Consider the following 21,892-nt stretch of genomic DNA (forward strand, 5'->3'; position numbering starts at 1 on the left):
AAATAACCTTTTGTTTAGATGCATAAAATTTTAGATGTAAAATATTGTAGCACTTTTGTTTGTATTTGGTAATTATTGTCCCGTCATGGGTTAACTAGACTCAAAAAATTCGTCTCGCAAATTACAGACAAACTACGTAATTAGTTATTTTGTTTAGCTACATTTAATACTTCATACATGTGTTCAAAGATTCGATGTGATGGAAAATCTTGTAAAATTTTGAAATTTTGAAGGCATCTAATAAACAAGGGGTAAGGCCGTGAAATCGGTGGCCATACGTACACCGGCTCAAGCGGCGCCTCCCGGTCTATTGCCTACCAATGGAAAAATCGAGCCCCTAGTCCAATGACCTGTTGAACACACGCGTCACTTCTGAGCAAGTCTTTCATCTTTGAGGAGACTGTAGAGCAAGCAAACAACTAAGATCCTACATGGATGAAATCATGAAAGAAAGAAAAAACACGACCGATGACAGCTGCCGCCACAGCTACAAGGGTAACGGCAACAGTACGTAGTTAACTTCGCCGCTGAGAGCTACTAGAGCCAGTTGCTTGGCAATTGCCATGCCAACTGCAAGCCTGCAACGCCTGCAAGAAGCTGTGGCACATTACGAGACCTTGTCCCCGTATGCAACAAGAAGAACGTTGTTCTCATCACTGGACGCCGTCCTAGGCGAACCAGTATAGATCTCTTGGTTTTTACGCCTTCCAATCAGTAGATTTGACCATAAGTGTCTAGTATGCGTGCTCTTCCGATGAGCAGTACAGTTTGATCGGAAACAGTTGTTTTTAGTGGCGGGGCAGGATTGAAGTCAATTTCTTTTCCCCTCCCTCCTCTTCTTTCTCTTCATCCATGGCTAAACTTTATAAGGAGGCTTTGGAGGGGCTCCATGCCCCCCCTGGTTGTTTTATGCTTCGGCTTCTCTGCCTGCAAGGGCGGAGCCAATTGAGGTGCATGGGTGTACAGATGTACACCCAATAATTTGGACAAAAAAATTTTAGTAAGTGTGTGTATATATATATATATAAATATATAATTGAGTTAGATCATGTTTATTTGAGCCCAAATTAGAGAACTAGGCCCGTGTGCTGGCCTGCTATCTAAGCTACACTGCCTCACCCTCATGCCAATCCCCTTCGGGGCTCTCCACGAGATCTCTCCTCATTCCTCAATCGACCTCTCCTCTTCTATTTTCTGCTGCTGCTAGCTAGGGTTGGCCCTTGCCCTTGGAGTTCGGCGGCGGCCGGCACCTGGCTGCTGGCTCTGGCAGCAGATCTGACGGAGCCACAGAACGGAGGGCGAATCGGCGTCGGCGGCAGCTGCAGGGCCATGCCTGCTGTTGCTGCACAGCCGGCGACTGTGGCAGCCGAGTGCACGGCGGCCACAGCGGGCGCGAAATCTGCGGATGCGCCGGAAGCATCGCCGGCCACGGCAAGCACAAATGCGGAGGATGGTGAGCCAATGGCTGGTGTCGAGCAGGTTGAACTGATGCCGTACGCATCAACTACGGCCACAAGAAGTTCAGAGGCTGCAGCATCAAAGGTTCGTGATTGCATATGTGACTTGGTGTATTCAGTCATTCAGTTGGTTCGGTAGTTTGATGTGGCATATTTGTTTAATTGTAGGCACCAAAAAGATTGAAAGTTATTGATTTGAAATCTTTGTGGACTAGAGCAGCAGCTAAACCCAAATCATCTACAGCCAGTGCCTCCACTCCATTACTGCAAACTGTGGAAAGTAGAATTCAAAGTGATACCCCTTCTGTTCACTTGCAAACACATAATGAAATTGAAGTGGAACCAGAAGTGGCAAGCACAGAGCCTCAAGTTGTGGGAGATGCAACAGTAATCCATGAAGACCAACATGAGGGAATTGATGATGACGATCATGAGGCATTTTATGATATTGATTGGCTTCCACATGATCCTGGGACCTGGGGAGAGGATTGCCATATCAGATTATAATGTTAATGATCAAGCTACCGTGAGAAGACGATACATTGCATTGGGGCCATATCAACCTCGAGGACATGATTTTCCAAGGAAATTTATTGGCGGTTGGCATCGCTTTGTACCGAGTTGGTTTGATACCTATGATTGGCTTGAGTACAGTGTGAAACTAGATGCTGCATTTTGCTTTGTTTGCTATCTATTCAAGAATAAAATTTGTAAAGGTGGAAATAGTTTTGTGGATGGGGGCTTTAGTCTTTGGAATCAAACAAGTAAATTTGACACACATGGTTCTTGCAAGTCTCACTGTCTCGCTCAAGAGAAACATGATTTATTCTCTAGAAGTGGAACATCAATTGGAGATGCTTTAGAGAAACTAACCACAGAAGAAAAGGCCATGTACAAAGCTCGCTTGAGATATTCACTTAGGTGCTTGAAGTTTATTTTGAGACAGGGATTAGCATGTCGTGGACATGATGAAAGTGACGAGTCTCTTAACAAAGGAAATTTTCTTGAACTTCTAAATTGGCTAGCAGAAAGTTTTGAGGATGTTAACAAGGTTGTTCTAAAGAATGCTCCAAAGAACTGCAAGCTGGCCTCCCCTATGATAAAAAAGAGCTCATAAACTGTTGTGCCAAAGAGACCACTAAACTTATTATAGAAGATCTTGGTGATGACTACTTTGCAATACTTGCGGATGAATCTAGTGATGTGTACCAAAAGGAACAATTAGCTCTTTGCATACGTTATGTTGATAAGAAAGGAAGGGTAGTTGAGAGATTTCTTGGTATTGTCCATGTGGAGAACACTACCTCGTTGACACTGAAAAAAATGCTATTGAGAAACTACTTATGGATCATTCATTGAGCTTGTCTAGAATTCGTAGGCAGGGATATGATGGTGCTAGCAACATGAAAGGTGCACTTAACGGCCTAAAGAAATTAATTATGGATGAGTCGCCTTCAGCTTATTATGTGCATTGCTTTGCACATCAGCTTCAGTTAACCCTTGTGGCTGTTGCCAAAGAAAATCAAGATTGCAAATGTTTCTTTGAGCAACTTGGGTTGTTGTTGGCAGCCATCGGGAATTCTTGTAAGAGGTTGCAAATGCTTCGAGTTGCTCAAGCGGAGCATGTTATTGAAGCATTAGAGTTGGGTGAAATTGAAAGTGGCCGTGGTTTGAATCAAGAAATGGGTTTAGGTAGGCCTGGAGATACTCGTTGGGGGTCTTACTACAAAACGATACAACATATTATTCTCATGTATGAGCCTATCCGAAAGGTGCTGCAAGAAATTGGAGATGATCCTGAATACAAAGAAACAGGGAAAGCTGAAATGGCCTTGTGTTCACTTGAGTCATTTGAATTTGTGTTCCTTGCACATTTGTTGGACACCATATTTGGCTACACAGATGACCTTAATTGTGCTTTGCAAAAGAGGGATCAAGACATTGTCAATGCCATTTCTCTCATATATTTGACAAAGACTCAGCTTGAGTTATTGCGGGAGGATAATGGATGGGAGAGCTTTCTTGCTGATGTTACTTCTTTTTGTGTGAAGCGCAAGATAGATGTTCCCAATATGGATGACATATACAAGGCAGCTGGAAGGTCAAAGAGGAAGTATGTCAAACTCACAAATTATCATCGTTTCAAAGTTGACATGTTTTTAGGCATCATTGATAGGCAACTTAAGGAGCTCAATGATAGGTTTGATGAGGTAAACACTGATTTGCTTATCTATATGTCATCATTCAATCCCAAGTATTCATTTGCTGCATTTGACAAGGAGAACTTGATGAAACTTGCTAAATTTTATCCCAAAGATTTCTCAGTCACCGAGTTGAGGCGTCTATCCTATCAACTTGGTAAATTCATTATTGATGTGCGTGGTGATGAAAGATTTAGGAAGGTGAAGAATATTGATGAGCTTTCAGTCTTACTTGTTGAAACAGATAAACATGCCATACACGCATATGTGTACAAGCTTTTGAAATTAGTGTTGTTGCTACCAGTTGCAACAGCAAGTGTCGAAAGGGCATTTTCAGCTTTGAATTTTGTGAAGAACAAGCTAAGAAATAGCATGGGGGATCAATACTTAAATGATTGCTTGGTTCCATTTATTGAGATGGAATTTTTCCTACGTGTTGCTGATGAAGACATCATCTCCCGTTTCCAAAAGCCACCTCGTCGAGTTAATTTGTAACTTTTTTATTGTATGGATAATAGATTAAGGAACTATTTGTATTGTATCATGTAACTTTAACCTTATTTTCATGAAGCTCTATCTTTTATGTGCGATGATTGTTCGATTTCGGTAATACACATGTACACCCAATCTTGAATTCCTGCCTCCGCCACTGTCTGCCCGTCGATACTAGCCATATCTCACCGCACTTCATTTTCGCGCAGCCACCACTACTGAACATTCGGAGCTTTCGGAGCTGCGGATGAGGTCAGCCATGTGGCGTTCTTCAATCCCGACATTTCAAACAGTTAAGAATATGTGGGAATGTTAACTAAATGTGACATCCAACCAATAAAGAATATCGATTGAACCGCATACATCAACTCATTTGAAACATATATTCTATATAAGCATTCTTGGTTTCTTGATGAAAAAAGATCAGCCCACACATCACTTATAAAATGCATATGAAATACCACTATATGCACTATTCCTGGGAGAATTGCTTAAAACAATCAATATGACCACTGTTATCTCAAGATAATTTCCATGCTCCATAAAAGATATCTTTAGATGCGTGAAATAAGATATTGCAAAATTGAGATAACAGTAGCGTAATACTGCACAATATCATGAGCACTCATGTGAAAAATCTTCAATGCAGGTACATTATGACATGCAAAATAAGGAAGAATGCAAACTGGAATTATGTGTATATATAGAAACAAAACTACGGAGAATACATCTAGTTTGCTAAGGCATAGTTGTATAGTGACTCATTGCAATTTGTACACATTCCTCTCTAGCTTCTCTTGGTGCTCATTGTTGGCATTCAGCTGAACTCAAGGGATACCAGTATGAACTAGCAGGTACCCCCGCGCGTTGCGCGGGGTATGGCTGTTTCATATAATGTAATTCTTGAACTAATGCTTCGCAACACGATAAAATGGTGCTCTGGTCTAATTAAGAAGAATGTCATTACTGCATACAGACTTTAAAGGCTACAATAGATTTGAAATAGCAGTTTGAACAATAAATACCATTAGGAGAAGAAATCTAAACTGAATCCCTAAGAGCATCTCCAAGAGCTCTTCTATAATTTTAGCTAAATTTAAAGTTTTACAACCTTTATAAAAAGATAGAAGACTTCCGATAGCGTGAGCAAACCAACAGACTCTTTAAAACTACACTCTCCATATGTTATTGTGCCTGTTGAGCCCACACGTCATACTCGTTTTCTTATCTTCTTCTCCACCTCCTCTCCTCTCCTCTTTTTTCTCGAATACGCGCGCAACGTATCATTGTATTAAGACAAAAAAAATTAGTGCAGTGTTCGGTTACAACTCAAATGGAACGGACTCCAAATGAACATAAGTCGGCAAGCCAGCTGAACACAACCCGAAAGATAAACTCCAATGTGAACTACTCACATTCCGTACAACCTAACAACTGGCTCTAAGCGTAGCCCTTAGTCAACGCTCCCTCCCACGAAGGGAGAGCTGTTGCTCATGTTCTTCAACATCGGAAGTATATCCCGCATTGCATCCATGTGGTGCGGCGAAACAAATTCTCCACGCTTGCTCTGCCGAAGCCGCCGAGGGTAGAGATGCGCCAACCTCACCGAGTCGGCGCATTAGGAGCACCGACCCTCGCTTTGCCGGCTTGACGGCCGAGAGAGGGTCCAAGGGTTGGCGATGGCTTTGCCTGAGGCTGTGTACCTCAAACGAAGGCAGCTAAGGAGGCGCGTCGACGAGGACAGGGTCAACTCCCGATGGTCCTCAACTGCGTGGCGGCCGGCGCGGCGAGGGCGCCCAGGCTGAGCGCGGGCTCCTCCATGCGGGGGCGGCGCTCGCCAGCCAGGGACGGTGAGGCCGGTGCTCGACGGCGGCCCAAGATGGCGAGGCAAGAGCTCGGCAGTGACCTGAAACAACGGGGCTGGGGGCGGCGCTCGACGGTGGCTTGGGATGACGAAGGTGGGGGCGGCCCTCGCCGGCGGCCTGGGATAGCAGCGGCGGTGCTCGGGGGCGGCCCCGGACGGTGGTGGCAGGGACAGCGCTCGACGGCGGGGTCGGCGCTCGGCGGCGGCTAGGGACAAGCGGGGGCGGCACTCGCCGGTGGACCAGGACGGTGGGGGCGGTGCTCGGGGGGCGGCCCGGAACGGCGGTGGGAGGGGCGGCGCTCGCCGGCGGACTAGGACGGCGGGGGTGGTGCTTGGGGGCGGCCCGGAACGGCGGTGGGAGAGGCGGCGCTCGCCGGCGGACCAAGACGGCGGGGCGGTGCTCGGGACGACGATGGTGGGGGTGGCGCTCGCCGGTGGCCTGGGATAGCAGCGGCGGTGCTCGGCGGCAGGGGCGGCGCGGGGAGGGCGCGAACTGCAGTAGGTGTGTGGGGAAGTGGGGCCACGAAAGGATGGAGAGCGGGACATGTCATCTTTTTTGCCGAGCGAAGGGGGATAAATAGAAAACATGATAGCTAGCTGAGCAAAATACAAAGTCTGTTGGATTCAAGTTTTGATGAAAATTTTCTTCTTTTAGCTAACTCATCAAGTATACAAGAGCTCTTGGAGATGCTCTAAACCACATGAAAAAAATCAGTTGACATACTGATGCGATTCCTTTTTAGTGAATATGTTTTGTAAGACTCTTTGCATAGCTGCACATGCATTACCTGTAAATAAATGAAATAAAGGAAGCATGTCTGCTTAGGTAAACCTTTTTTCTCTCTGTAGTCCACCATAGTCATTCTGAGTGCATCTGTATACAACACACATCAAAATTAATCATGGGCTCTTTGAACCTTCAAAACTGCTCAATTCAAGAACACAGAAAGGTTTGATAGAAGAAAACATATAAATAGACTATGATGGCTATATCATACCGATGTTGGGAGTTGGGACTATCTAGGAGAACACAGCATCAATGAAAATAAGGAAAAAGTCTATATCACCCCCTCATCTATGGGGGTTAGACTACATAAGCCCCCAATCTATGAAACGGTCTATATCACCCCCTGAACTTTCCAAAACCGGTCAAATTATCCCCTAAAGCAATTTCGAAAAATCATAGTAAATCACAGAAAAATCATAAAATGAAAATTCCAATTGTATTGGACTCCAAATTGTATTGGACTCCAAATGAGTAGATCTACACAGTGAATATATAATATGGTATGCTTTTAGTATATATTTTTTGTTGTAGCTTTAGATCTATACTTTTCTTTATAGCTGTAAAAACTGTACTAAAGCATACCATATTATACGTTCACTATGTAGATCTACTCATTTGGAGTCCAACACAATTGGATTTTCTATTTTATGATTTTTCTGTGATTTACTATGATTTTTCAAAACTACTTTAGGGGGTAATTTGACCAGTTTTGAAAAATTCAGGGGGTGATATAGATCGTTTCATAGGTTAGGGGGTTATATAGTCCACCCAACATAGATGAGGGGGTGATATAGACTTTTATTTCATCAATGGCAATCATTAGTATATTTAAAAATCAGAATCCTCGAAGGCTCAATGTGGGATCAACAAAATGCAGGCATAGCACATAAAGTACAAATGCGGTGTTTTCACATATCATTACAACGAAGGCCTGCCATTTCGACACACATAGGCTAATCTTGTCCGCAGTTGACATTTTATATTATTTATTTCTATTGTTCACTCTTGAATAAATTTCCTATTTTGAAATATGGTGGCTGCATAAATTAAGAACATGTATGTATGCAATCTAAAATCGAACTCTTACCCACTGAAAGTGAGGCAATGCTGAGCATAATACACTCTATCATTAGTGTATCTATTAAGAATGTATCAGCAGAACAAATCTTGAAGCAATTGGTTTCCATTCACTTGTTGTAGTTGCAGAATGATTCAACATAATACATTTCACTTATATCTCTTCTCCACCCCCAATCTGCAAAAGGCAATAATGATTAGATGAACTGTTGTATCTGAACTGAATAATTAATGTGGCATTAAATATAATAACATTGTAAAGAAATAAGAATTCATGGGAAGATTCAAAAAAATGGGCAATCAGGCAATAAAATACATATATATAGATTGAAGCACATGCATGGTTTCAAATAATTATTCTTGATCTGTGATGTCAAAAAGATGACGCTCATGAGAGCAAAATACTCGATATGCAATATGTACTCTTCTTTCAGCCCAAAATAATTTAACTTTCTGCACATATATTTCCTATTTGAAAGGAGAGAAGCAAGAATAGCATGAATAATGCAAGCGTCTCCACTAAGAACATATTGCTTCTTCGTTTTTTGTCTCGTCCCTAGTTGAATGCCCTGTTAACCAAAGAAGTGGGCCTGTAGGCGGCGGACACATAATTGGAATAGTTGACCTGTAACGAATATTATATGCTTTAGCTCCAAGCTGAGATGCTGGATATATACACATTAGCTGAGGAAAAGGTGCAGTTCCATGGACTACAGCCCAAGCGTTCTTTTAGCCCGCTACAAACTGGGATAATACAATTAATAATAACCAAAAACAAAGGCCCGCCAACCACTTTTTTGCGGATGCAAAGAAAAGGAAAAGAAAAAAAGAATGCCACCGTTAACTGTCAGCGTATCCTACGGAAACCAGCTATTTTGTGCAAACTTTGTAAACCTCTGGATGGGCATCCGATGGATAGGGGTGGAGGTGGGACAATTTTGCAAATAACCACCCGCAATTAGCCTTGCTAATCTCATTTTTTTGCAACTCAACCCTCGCAACAACCCCGTCCGGCGCCCTGGGACGCGTTGTCCGCGTCGATTCGTTTCGACTCCGCCTCCCATTATTCAAGACGCCGCCGCCGCCCAGTGAATCTCCAGACGCCGCCGGCCGCAAACGCGGTGGAGCTCGGCGACGCCATGGAGTCTGCGATCGAGTATGCGCCCGTGCGTCCGGCAACGCGATGGCTTCCAGCGCGCGTCGACGCCGCCTACCTGCAGTGCGTATTCCAGGAGGACGCCGAGGACCACCGCGGCATCAACCTGAACAAGGACCTACCTGATGGCCATCGAGGGGGGCGCGCTCAAGGCCAACATCAGGGCCTTCGGGCCCCTGGTGCTGCCCACCTGGGACGAGCTGCTGTTACGTGCTCCTCCTTCCTCCTACTGCTTGTCTGCTGAAGCTCATCACGGCCATGAAGCTGCCACTCTTTGTTCTTTGTGCTGATCACTGTCGACGCAATGTACTTGCCATTGGCATTAAATCAATGTCCCGGCCTTGCTACACTCCATCGCCACCGCGCACGCGATGGTGTTGAGGGCCCCCCGCCGGAGAAGGGCTGCGTCGGCGACTCGCGGGCGGGCGGACAACGGGCAACTCGCGAAGGGCCGGCGGCGCGGCGAGAAACGAAGGGGCAGCGGGCGGAGTCCCACGAGGACGACGGCGTCTGTGATTCGCTGGGTGGCGGCGGCGGCGTCTTGAATCGCGGGAGGCGGAGTCAAAACGAAGCGACACGGACGACGCGTCCCAGGCGCCGGACGGGGTTGCTGCGGGGGTGATTTGCAAAAAAAAACAAGATTAGCAAGGCTAATTGCAGGTGGTTATTTGCAAAATTGTCCCACCTCCACCCCTATCCATCGGATGCCCATCCAAAGGTCTTGATTGAAATTTCCAAAATTTACACATGATAGCTAGTTTTCATAAGATACGCTCCCCCATTTATAAACCCTTAAGCCCACCCCTCCACGCTCACAACCACAGTCCACCCCCTGCCGCCTCTTGCTCTCCACACTCCACTCTCTGAGCCTCGGCCCTCGTCTTCCGAAGACAAGCAAGCAAGCATGTCGAAGCTTCTTGCACCGGCAGCGCTCCCGGCGCTCTTGGTGCTCGCGCTGTTCGCGTGCGCGACGCCCGCGCGCGGCGGCGACGACTACACGGCGTTCGTGTACGCCGGGTGCTCGCAGGCGCGCTACGACCCCGGGTCGCAGTACGCGGCGGACGTGGACACCGCGCTGTCGTCCCTCGTCAACAGCGCCGGCTACACGGCCTACGCCAACTACACCTCGCCGTCGGCCGCCGCCACGGGCCTGGCCGCCGTGTACCAGTGCCGCTCCGACCTCCCCGCCGCCGTCTGCGGCGCCTGCGTCAGGTCCGCCGCCTCCAAGCTCTCCTCGCTCTGCAACGCGGCCGCGGGCGCCGCGGTGCAGCTGCGCGCCTGCTTCGTGCGGTACGGGAACGACTCGTTCCTGGGGAAGCAGGACACGACGGTGCTGTTCAAGAAGTGCGGCGGCGAGAGCGCCGGCGACACGGGCGTCGTGGCCATGAGGGACGCCGCGCTCGGCGCGCTCGTGGCCGCCTCGGCGCCCGCCGACGAGGGCTCGTACCGCGCCGGCGCCGCGGGGTACGTGCAGGCCATGTCGCAGTGCGTCGGGGACCTCGGCGCCAAGGCGTGCTCCGACTGCGTCTCGGCCGCCTCCTCGCAGCTCAAGGCCGGCTGCGGGTACGCCTCCGCCGGGGAGGTGTACCTCGGCAAGTGCTACGCGCGCTTCTGGTCCAATGCCGCCGCCGGCAGCGGCAGCGGCGTACCGGTCGGAGGTGGCGCCGGCGGCACCGGCAGCAGCAACGGCGTCGGTGGCGCCGGCGTGGGAGGAGCAAGCAATGGTTACGCGTACGGCGGATTCGTGCCAAATACCTACGGCCAGCACGGTAAGCAGCTTATTACACTCTTTCTTGGTGTCTACAATGCACTGCACCTTTTCAACTGTGAATTCCTTTTCCTATTTCACGAGAGAATTGAACTGTTTGCAATGAATTCATCATGTTGAATTATGTGTCGTTTCAAAGTACACGCAAACTTGTTATACATTAGCTATTAGACCAGTCTTTAGTGCACAATTTTATCGCATAGTTATCAAGATTGGAAACTAGGTAATTGTCATGTGAGTTTCATGAGATAAAACTCCTCTCTCGTCCCATGAAATTCATTTCTTCTCTCTTCTTACCATATCAACAAAATTGATGATGTGACATAAAATTTAATACCATGAAACTCTTCATAAAATCCCTATTAAGACTGGTCTTAGTGTAACCGTATTTTTGACCCAGTATATTCTTATCTCATATGACTTTGTTCGGTTCATCATCAGCTCGGGAATCTGAACCCTGAACTCATGTTCTGAACCATCAATTTTGTGATCGTGATCAGTGCCGAGCAAGAGGTTGCTTTGGCCAGTCAACCGATCCAGTCTTTTCTGGCCTTTGATGATTGATGAACTACAGCGTGGATCCTTCCGGTTCACCGTTTTCTCGATCCGTGCACCATCACATCGTTGGGCACGTAGATTTCTGAAGAAATGAACCACGTTGGCCCCTGCGCCACAGCTGGTCCTGAATATTTGTTGGATCTTGCACACCACAACTGGACCATCAAGTGCTGCCCACTAGCACCGCAATACGCGTAGGTTCACTTTGTTTACACTAGGCATTTACTGGAAATAGTCCTTTTACGTCATTGTATCATGATGGGTGCACGGATGATCTTTCCACAGTTTTCTTTTAGGACTTCTAGACTTGTAGTGGGAGTGTTGTTTAGTACAGTGCCAAAGTTTGGTACATCTTCTCTTCAGGTTTCTCGAGAAGGGGGGATTTTCTTTTTTGAAATGAATCCTAGCTATTTTCGATTATAGCACAACACAAAACTTTAGATTTTACATTACAAGGCATTGGACACAGGGTGTAAGAGCATGCAGCAAGATTGTTCACAAGCAACTGATCTGAAATCAATTATGGACATAGATCCCTTTTTCCGTAACTACTAACAACTAGACGATTAAATTTGGACAGTTGGCTACATGGTTAGGAAGTGACGATACAGGCATGCAGCTGAATGGTCCAAAAACTTGACTTATATTGGCTTACTGCCACCCTCTGTCCCAGCAAAATTTGCTGAGATTAGGGGTTTCAATGTAGCATGTCCAGTAGAAATTTGGCTTGCATGCATGGCTGCAGGAATGTGGATTGTACAGCCGTAGCTCCACATTTCTCCATAATCTCTACTACCAGTGTGTCAATTATTAGGGCACCAGTCACCCTGTTCTGATGTCCCTCCACAATTTTCATATCACCTCACATCATATAAACAAAAACTTGAGGATTCGGCATTTCGATTTAACAGAGAACATGTTCTTCTTAGCAATGTTACTGCATTATACATTGTATAGAGAACTGGTAGTCAGCACAGAAAAGTTCAGCATTGACCTTTTTCTTATGCAAAAAAGCTCAACACTAACTTGTGGTCCGCATGCTCTGTCGTGCCACTACAGTATATGCGATGTTAGAGATGCATCTAGTTACAATCAGTACATGTCCAAACTGTGCAAAGGTATATAACAACCAAAGGAGGCCAAAAGGGCTTTATTTTTTTTTCGTCTTTCACTTTCGCCTGCACTTTAGCTAAGCTGTGAACGAAGTGGATTCGCTTTCCTTGTGTTCTTAACCTTGCTCTGAGCCCCAGCAGTGTATCACAAAGTGCATTCAAAATGATCCAGCTTTGCATCATTGGAATCTGAAGCACAGCAGAGGATATCTCTGGTATCCCACTGTGTCCCAGTAGTAGTGTACTGCACCCCAGCCTTTTCTGCTTTTGGGGTGTAGCTTTAACCTCCTTTCTACCCTACTTTGCACAAAGCTACAGCTAGAATGCTAGATAGGAGTACAATCAAATAAATTCTAGTGGATTAGTCTGAGTTCTAGCTAGTAACAGTTTGCTGCTCCCTTATATCTGCGTGACAATGTTCATCAGATGAATCCGGGAAAACCCTTGCCATCATCATCGGCCTCGTGGCGGCAGTCGCCATTGTCATCGTCCTCCTCTCCTTCGTCCGAAGGGCCGGCGGTGTCGGCGGTAAGATTTACTTACACAAGCTCCAAACTGTCAATTCTTGATTGACCCATGATCCGTTGCTCGATCGGGTCCATGACTGACATTCATTCATGGCATCTCTCTTACCTGAACTTACTGCATTTTTTTTTACCTGAACCATACACAGGCAAAAGCTAAGAGCGGCATGCAGCAGGATGGTCACGACTCGGCTCCAGATCGGATCGGTCGGTGGCTTTTGCTTGAAAAACCGCTTTAGTCCATCTGCATCTTTATATCTTTTATAGGGCCTCTTTTGTCCTGTCATTACTCATTATCGGCCGAAACAAAGGGAAAGCCATGCTGAAACGACGCTAGCTGAAAGGCGTCCGCTGTGCAGAAACATGAAAGGGGAAGATTCCAGCCGCTACCAACTCGTACCAGCTACTCTAGCCACTAAGAGAAGCATATTCACCACCAAAAAAAAAACTTATGTGGCATCTGCTCGTTATATATATACATATATACTTATATATATACAGCGTTTTTATCTGGGGAACGTATGTAGCCAGCATGTGGTTCATGTCCAAGTTGATGGTGTCGCGTTATTGGTGTCATCGATCTCTTACAGTTGGTGATGATGATGTGGATTTATTATTATTATTATATATGTATATTATTGTTAGTAGCTTTGAGGTTATTGGCTACTGGAACTTTGTATCCTTGAGAATGGCATGCATGGCAAATAATTAATATAGTGATTGGTATGGAGGTTGAGGAGCTGAATCATTTTTCAGCTTTTGTGAGACAATGGTTGCCATCATGAGGAGTTTGTACGAAAATGGATGAACTTGTCTTAGTGCTCTGCTTAGTGCTGTGTTACATCATTGCTCATGAGTGTGGGTACGCAGGGCATGAAAGTTCATTAGCGGCTGGATGTTAGAGACTAGAGTTAGTACTCCTATTTGCTAAAAGGCGTGCTTACGAGCAGCATCACTCTCATTCATTATAATGTTGTTGTTTTCCGAGGCAACCTCGTCTTTTTCCCCCACTCTTCAGCAAAAATTCTACACTATGAGTATGCGACAGCATATATATAAGATGCTTCAGGTAGAGCAATGTGCTTATATTATAGGTAGCACAGAATAAGCACTTAGTACATGACGGGAGGGAAGACATTTGGAATTTTAAGTATTCTCAACTCAATGACCTAGCAGTAGCAGGTTTGAAGTTTACGTTTTCTACTCAGGAAAACAGATCTCCTTTTGTCGTGTGTAGAAGGCAAGCATAGCCTGGGCTAAAAGTGTTGGGCTACGAAATCAATTTCTTTAGTCGGGCCGGATTAAAGCCCATGTGAACGAAGCCATTGTTTTCCTCTTGCCCTAGTCCATGCGACGAATCCAGAATATTTTTCTGTTGAACAACATTGCAAAATTTGAATTATAATATGCGTGGTGTCTTATAAAAGTAGAAGAAGAGAGTATAACTAACATAAGATAATAAGGTTAAATTTTCAAATACTCTTTTTTTGTTTTTATTTCCATTTGTCAAATTAAATTTAACTCTTACATCTGCGTTTTTCTCGGGCCATGATGCCACATATAACGTATGTCTGTTGTCTGAACCACTTTGTCATGATCTAAAAAAGGATAAAAACGTTCTTCTTTTTCTCCTAAAAAAATATTCTGCACTAGATGAGCTTATTCGAGTCGAGCCGGAGCCTTGGCGAGCTTTATCGTGAGCCGAGTTCGAGCTTGGCTGAGAATTGAGATCAGGCTCAGATCTACCTCGGCTCGGGATGCTACCGACTCCGGTTTGAGGTGGCAGGCTCGCTCCAGCTCGGCTCATTGACAGCCCTCCCTCTCAGGGCTCCAGGGCTCAGGGCCCAGAGCCCAGGGCCCAGGGCTTGCTCATCTCTGTTTCTTTCTCCCTTTGCCCTTCTCTCTGTTGTGACTATCTACTCCCTTGACCCTTGGTCTTCCTTCCCTGGCGGCGCCGACTGGGCGAGCGGCGGCGGCGGCGCCATTCGTCACGTCTTCGCCCAGCCTTCTCCGGCGACAAGGATCCACCAGGTATGCCCGCCCTTCTCTTTCCTTCCGCTGTGCCAGACGGAGCACCCCAAACCCTAACAAAACTATTTCTGCTGCATAGATGGATTCTCTTGCGAGCTGAGTCGATTGACCAGTAGAAGGAATGGGGCAGGGGATGGGGGAGGAGGTGGCGCGGTCGGTCAGCGACCTCCCTGTGCAGAACCCCCCCGGGGAGGAGTTCTCAGCCGCCGACCTCATCTGGGTCAAGTACGCGAGCTCCGAGCACCACTGCGTCGACGTCGCGCTCATCCGTTACGACCGGATGGAGGCCTTCATCAGCGGCGAGAGCAGCAACCCCGAGTGCCCCACCCGCTTCCACATCGAGCGCAGCCGCAAGCGCGAGGAGGGCAGCCTCAGCGAGTACCGGAGCGATGAGTACCTCCTCCACAGGATGTATGTCTGCTCTCCTCTGCTCTGCTCAAACTCATTTCAGTTTACTCCTTGATGATTCCTAGCAGTAGTTTCTACTGTTGATATGTACTTTTGTGTTGAAATTCATTTCAGATATTGGTGCTCATTCGGTCCTGAGAACTATGGGGAGGGAGGGACAATCTTGCCCAGCAGAAAGTTCAGGCTCAACACGAGGAACCGTGCTGCACGCCCACAGTCAATGCGAGGCTGCACTTGCCATTTCGCTATAAAGCGGTTGTACGCCCGCCCTTCCCTGCTGCTCATCATCTACCACGAGAGGCGCCATGTCAACAAGTCTGGCTTCATATGCCATGGGCCCCTGGATAAGGATGCCATCGGGCCTGGTGCTAGGAGGGTGCCGTACGTTGGGAGTGAAATCCAGCAGCAGACCATGTCACTGATCTATCTTGGTGTTCCAGAAGAGAACATTCTGCAGACACATATAGAAGGGATACAACGTTACTGTAGCTCAGATGCCAAGGTTGATAGCCTTGCTTCACAGTATGTCCAGAAGCTTGGGATGATCATCAAGAGGTCTACACATGAGTTGGATCTAGATGATCAAGCTAGCATCAGAATGTGGGTTGACAGAAATAAGAAATCGGTATTCTTCTATCAGGACTCGACCGAGACTGATGCATTCATTCTGGGAATCCAGACAGAATGGCAATGCCAGCAAATGATGCGCTTTGGTCATCAGAGCCTTTTGGCTTCGCATTCCTCATTTGGTGTAAGCAAGCTAAAGGTATTGCAGAACAATCTTCCATATGCTGTGATTCCTTGATATTTGGTTAGGAATAAGGCTGTTTCGTTTGATATTCTACTCTTTGCTGCAGTATCCATTGCACACACTACTTGTATTTGACTCAATGCAGCACGCTCTTCCTGTTGCATGGATTATAACCCGGTCAGTTACTAAGAAGGATACCTTGAAATGGATGAGGGCACTTACTGATCGGATACATTCTATAGATTCCACCTGGAGAATCAGTGGGTTCATCATTGACGATCCAGCTACAGAGTTGGACCCAATCAGGTATGACATTGATCTTATCTTCAGTAGTGAAACCAATTACTTAATTGAGCTGTAGCCAGTTCTGCATCCTTGTTGATGTAAATGCAGGCATTGCTATAGTAATTTATTGCCCTTGTTCCAGGGATGTATTTGCCTGCCCAGTTTTGTTCTCATTGTGGCACATCAGGAGAACCTGGCTTAAAAATATATTGAAGAAATGCAGCAACATTGAGGTACAGCGGGAAATTTTTATTCAACTAGGCAAAATTGTGTACAGTATCTGGAGTGAGAAAAATCCTATGAATGCCCTAGAGCAGTTGTTTCAAGACTTTGTTGATCAAACTGCCTTCATGAAATATTTCAAGTCATTTTGGGTTCCCAAATTGGGTAAGTATTTCAGCCATTTGTAATAATATACCTTGTCATGCAAACTATCACGTAAATGATAATAAATTTCCTCTTATGGTAGAGATGTGGATTGACTCCATCAGAAATCTTCCATTAGCAAGTCAGGAATCATGTGGTGCCATTGAAGCATACCATCTAAAGCTGAAGGCTAAAGCATATGATGATGTGCTGCTGGATGCTCTCCAACGAGTAGACTGGTTAGTGCACAAGCTCACAACAGAGCTGCATTCCATCTACTGGATCAATCTATTTGCAGATGAGAGCGGTTCATTTCCTGAGGTGAAAGCAGAGTATATTGCATCCACTTCATGGCAAAAGGCGTTGCAGATACCTGATGAAGCTGTACACTTTGACAACAATGAACCTCGTTCAGCCAAAGTGGCCAGCCAGAAGGATGCCAGTCAGATGCGGACAGTATGGAATCCTGGTTCTGAATTCTCTCTCTGTGATTGTTCATGGTCAATGCAGGGTAACCTGTGCAAGCATGCTCTAAAGGTTAACATGATGTGCGGGGCGCGCAAGGACTTCCAGCCCTCACTATCATTGCAGTCGTTTCAGCGTGCCCTGCTTGATCTGTGGCAAAAACCAACGGATGATTCATTCTCACTCGACCTGTCAGTAGCATTGGTCATGCAAATGCAGGAGAGGATCCAACATGTAGCTGAGCTTGCCACCTCCGATGGCATCGCCCAAGTTGCAGAGAAATTGCCAATCCAATGGACAAGAAGAAGAGGGAGACAAACAGCCACCAAGCGCACCAGCCCAGTCATTCTTCCTCGCTCTAACAGAAGTTTGCAAAGAGATTTGACACCAACGAAGAACAGGAAGAGGAAGAGGTTGTCTACTTTCTCGGGTTAACAATGTGTTGCTGCCAGAGTCATACTGTGGTCCCTCTCTGTAATTAGATGACTAACTGTCCTCTTTTCTTTATTCTTGTGTTACTTTTGGTCTGAGTGGCTCCTACTTGTGAGTTGTAAACCTAGGTCTTGGATGATATCAGCTTCCATGTTCTGGTCCTTCCTAGTATTAGTAATAACATATTATTCCGGCAATAAAAGGAAGCCACTGGAGCAGTTTCTCTTGTTCCCGTATGATTTTGTCACTCGGTGCTATTCACTTGGTCTCGGGTTTCCTGATGCAAGTATAGAATTCATGATCTGAGCATCTATCTGGGTCTGAGGCACTGAGTTTGTAATTTGCTACTAGTTCTGAAGTTTGGTTAGCGCAATGTGTCCTGTGTTTAAATTTTAGTTGAAGTTCCTGTTATTATTTGATCTGATTTGATCATCTAAGCAGGGGTTCATCTTTATGTAGTTGGACAGGTTAGATTGTGCTTGATCTAGGCCTTGTTTGGTTTGGCAACAAAACTAGCGTGCATGTTTCTCGAGAAGAGAAGAGAATCTCGCATGTATGAAGTACTAAATGAAGTCTATTTGCAAAAAAATTTTAGAGATGGGTGTAATTTTTCGTGACGAATCTAATGACGGTAATTAATTGATGATTAGCTACAATGATGCTACAGTAACCATCCTCTAAACGCGCGGTCAAAGACCTCGTTAGATTCTTCAGAGTCACTAGCGCGGAGTTCTGAAGTTGGTTTTGTAAACTGACTTTGTTTAACACCGTAATTAATGGTAAAAATTGTTACTATTCATAGCACGTTATGATTGTAGCGCGAACCAAACAAGGCCCTAGCTTATAAAGAATTTTCCAGCAACAACTTGTGAGCTGCTGTGAGAATGGGATAATACATAATAGCCATGCTCCAGAACCAGAAGCTTCCCCAGTGCCCCTCTCTACATCGTTCGCCACGGATGAGTCTCCTCTGCAGTACTGCAGGGAGACTCTCCCACTGACCTGTGGCCCCCTGAACCATGGGGCCCGCAGGTCAGTGGCACCGACTCCCTCTGCAGTACTGCAGAGGAACCGGTTCCGTTCGCCACGGCTCTGTCCCTCCTTATCTGGTTCTGGAACCATCTTCTGACGTGTACGCGTTCATAATTTAAGCCTTCGTCCACCTTCCTCCCAACGAATTCCACGATTATTTCATCCCTTCCATCCAGCTCCGCTCCGATCTCGAGCTTTCTTGCTCCAAGCAGCGAGTGCCAAGTCCCAACAACAATGGCTGACTTCTTGTTCGGGAGCCCGTTCCGCCGCCTCTTCCACGCGCGGCCCTTCCCGGCCGTCGAGTGGTCCTCCTCCGCGGCGGCGGCCATGGACTGGGTGGAGACCCCGGCGTCGCACGTGCTCCGCATCAACGTGCCGGGGCTGGGCAAGGACGACGTCAAGGTCCAGGTCGAGGAAGGGAACGTGCTCACCGTCCAGGGCACCCCGCCCGCGGGGAAGGGGGAGAAGGACGCCGAGGACGGGGCGGTGTGGCACGTGGCGGAGCGCGGCAAGCCGGAGTTCGCGCGCGCGGTGGCGCTGCCGGAGAACGTGCGGGTCGACGGGATCAGGGCCGGCGTGGAGAACGGGGTGCTCACCGTCGTGGTGCCCAAGGAGCCCGTCCCGGCCCGGCCCAAGCCCAGGCCCATCGCTGTCCACAGCAAGCTCTGAGCTGATCAACGATGGTGATGCTGCTGCCAACTGCGTTCTTAGTGTTCCAGACTTCCAGTATGCAGCAGTAAAAATCAAGACTACTCGAACTTGTCTCTGCGATGCAATTTGATGGAGTTTGTAAAAGAGAAAAAAAAAACAAAGGCCACGAGCCAACGAGCACTATGCCTCAGTTGAATAATACAGTAACGTGTGACAGTGACGCTGAATTTGCTACTATAGATTTATACTAGTAAATAAACAAAAACGATGATCACACACACATATATATATATATATACACACACCCCCCTAAATATATTCTCGAATATATCCAGAGAATATCACGTGAAGGAAGTAGACAAAACAAAATGAATAAACAGTAATATCAACAGTGAGTTCTACTGTAGCCAGTACAATTATTGAAGGCAGCGTTATCGTCCAGCTGTCCAGGCAACAGTAAAGAAGGATAATTGAAGACGCCGGGTGTCCAGCGCTTCCTTAAGCCTGAAGGCTCCTCCCGTCTATAAAAGGAGAAGCCAGACGCACGCATTTGACAGAACACGAACCAGACGAAGAAGAGGAGAGAAGACACCGAGCCTAATACTCAGAGCGCATCCACCACCACTCCACCTAATTAGTAGCCATCTCACTCCCATTGTAATATAGAAATAAGGGAGAAGCTGTAATCGCCCTTCGCCTGTAAGTTAATCCAAGGTTGTGTAAATGCTTGGGGTTTCCTGGAAGGGAAAGTTGTATGTAAGTTTGCTCTGTTGAAATGGATTAAGCTTTCCTGTGAATTTCCCTGCTTTCCTTTGAGCTCGTGCATACGGGGTGATGTCTTTACGCTAGGGACCCTAGAGAAGAAACCCCAAGCACTTACACAACGCAGAGCAACTCAACGCAAAGGTTTCTCCTCTAGGGTCCCTAGCGTAGAGACATCACACCGTGTGCACGAGCTCAAAGGAAAGCAGGGAAAATCACAGGAAAGGTTAATCCATTTCCACATAGCAAACTTACATACGGCTTTCCCTTTCGGGAAACCCCAAGCACTTACACTACCTTGGATTACCTTACAGCGAAGGGCGATTATAGCTTCTCCCTTATTTCTATATTACAATGATAGTGAGATGGGTACTAATTAGGTGGAGTGGTGGTGGATGCGCTCTGAGTATTAGGCTCGGTGTCTTCTCTCCTCTTCTTCGTCTGGTTCGTGTTCTGTCAAATGCGTGCGTCTGGCTTCTCCTTTTATAGACGGGTGGAGCCTTTAGGCTTAAGGAAGCGCTGGACACCCGGCGTCTTCAATTATCCTCCTTTACTGTTGCCTGGACAGCTGGACGATAACGCTGGCTTCAATAATTGTCCTGGCTACAGTAGAACTCACTGTTCTGGACGGCGGTGCTGGCTTCAATAATTGTCCTGTCTACAGTAGGACTCACTGTTGAAATTACTATTTATTCCTTTTGCCTTGTCCACTTCCTTCACGTGATATTCTCTGGATATATTCGAGAATATATTCGGTGTATAGTCTTCCACGCCCGAATGATTGATGTCGTAGACATCAAGCAAACACTCTGGCATGTTTATCCCACAGCGGATTTGTTAATAACTCCTTATCAACACTGGCAATTATTTAAATATTAACACATATTTAATTTTCATAATATATAATTCTTAATACTCTTGTTGTTGCCCATGACCACGAATATCCAGCATATCATCATCAGATATTGGCATATTCATTTTTGATTCATAATCCTTCTTTATATTTTCTTCATAGTCCTTCTTTATGGCATCAAAATTTTCCTTTACTTCATGCTTCACTTCTTGCCATATTTCTTCTTTTATATCTTTCTTCAATTGAGGAATTATTGAATCTAGCCTTTCTTTGATCTTCTTTTCAACATATTCTTCATTTGATGCTTCTTTTTTTACAACATCCTTATATGTGGGTACTCTTGAAGGTCCATCTTCTCTTATATTTATTCCAGGCAAGTTTGTCTTTACCTCATTTGCCTTTTTGTATTTTTGAATATATTCTTTTGCTGCAGGCTCTAGGAAATAATTTATTCCTAAAATATTTCTTGCATATGATAGGGCTTGATCAATATCTAGGTATTTTTTCCATGATATTCCTCCATCTTTTTATCTTTCTATTTGCTGAGCTATAACTTCTTCAAATGTTACATATATTCCTGGTGTCTTTCCCCTATATATATGACATATATGAGTTTCTTTTCTATGTTGCTCGATAGATCTTTTGGCTGTATCTTCCCATTGATCATATGAAAATATTCAGCTAAACTATTTAATATTGCAAGCATATAACCTCTATCATCTCTCTTATTATTATATTGGAACCAAAAATTATCTAAAACAAATTCTTGTATTTCATCTAAGACAATATGGTCTTTAGGCTTAAATTTATAAATATTTGGTGGAAAGATTCTCAATCTGTTTTCAGTTCCAAAGCTGAAA

General features: G+C 45.8%; 4 protein-coding genes across 5 annotated transcripts; all 4 read left to right on the top strand.

Annotated features, from left to right (window-relative positions):
* The first annotated feature begins 1,101 nt into the window (after window positions 1-1,101).
* Window positions 1,102-4,246, top strand: LOC120671307 (zinc finger MYM-type protein 1-like). 2 transcript variants are annotated; one of them, XM_039951605.1, is made up of 2 exons: window positions 1,102-1,542; window positions 1,626-4,246. In XM_039951605.1, exon 2 carries the CDS (start codon window positions 2,801-2,803, stop codon window positions 4,151-4,153), a length of 1,353 nt encoding a protein of 450 aa, XP_039807539.1. In that variant the 5' UTR covers window positions 1,102-1,542; window positions 1,626-2,800; the 3' UTR covers window positions 4,154-4,246. The 2 variants fall into 2 exon arrangements, with proteins under 2 accessions (XP_039807539.1, XP_039807540.1); XM_039951606.1 differs by having other exon boundaries at window positions 1,104-1,542.
* Window positions 4,247-9,844: 5,598 nt separating this feature from the next.
* LOC120670993 (plasmodesmata-located protein 6-like) lies at window positions 9,845-13,766 on the top strand. The gene is made up of 3 exons (XM_039951184.1): window positions 9,845-10,803; window positions 12,899-13,000; window positions 13,146-13,766. Exons 1-3 carry the CDS (start codon window positions 9,939-9,941, stop codon window positions 13,154-13,156), a joined length of 978 nt encoding a protein of 325 aa, XP_039807118.1. The 5' UTR covers window positions 9,845-9,938; the 3' UTR covers window positions 13,157-13,766.
* A 1,102-nt stretch (window positions 13,767-14,868) lies between these two features.
* Window positions 14,869-17,970, top strand: LOC120669867. Its single transcript, XM_039949742.1, has 6 exons — window positions 14,869-15,027; window positions 15,107-15,438; window positions 15,550-16,201; window positions 16,293-16,492; window positions 16,614-16,858; window positions 16,941-17,970. Exons 2-6 carry the CDS (start codon window positions 15,149-15,151, stop codon window positions 17,735-17,737), a joined length of 2,184 nt encoding a protein of 727 aa, XP_039805676.1. The 5' UTR covers window positions 14,869-15,027; window positions 15,107-15,148; the 3' UTR covers window positions 17,738-17,970.
* Window positions 17,971-18,799: 829 nt separating this feature from the next.
* Window positions 18,800-19,644, top strand: LOC120668418 (16.0 kDa heat shock protein, peroxisomal-like). The gene has a single exon (XM_039948119.1). The coding sequence runs from the start codon at window positions 19,001-19,003 to the stop codon at window positions 19,433-19,435; it is 435 nt and encodes a 144-aa protein (XP_039804053.1). The 5' UTR covers window positions 18,800-19,000; the 3' UTR covers window positions 19,436-19,644.
* Window positions 19,645-21,892: the final 2,248 nt, after the last annotated feature.

This window comes from Panicum virgatum, chromosome 4N (genome assembly GCF_016808335.1).
Source record: "Panicum virgatum strain AP13 chromosome 4N, P.virgatum_v5, whole genome shotgun sequence".
Classification (NCBI taxonomy): Eukaryota; Viridiplantae; Streptophyta; class Magnoliopsida; order Poales; family Poaceae; genus Panicum; species Panicum virgatum.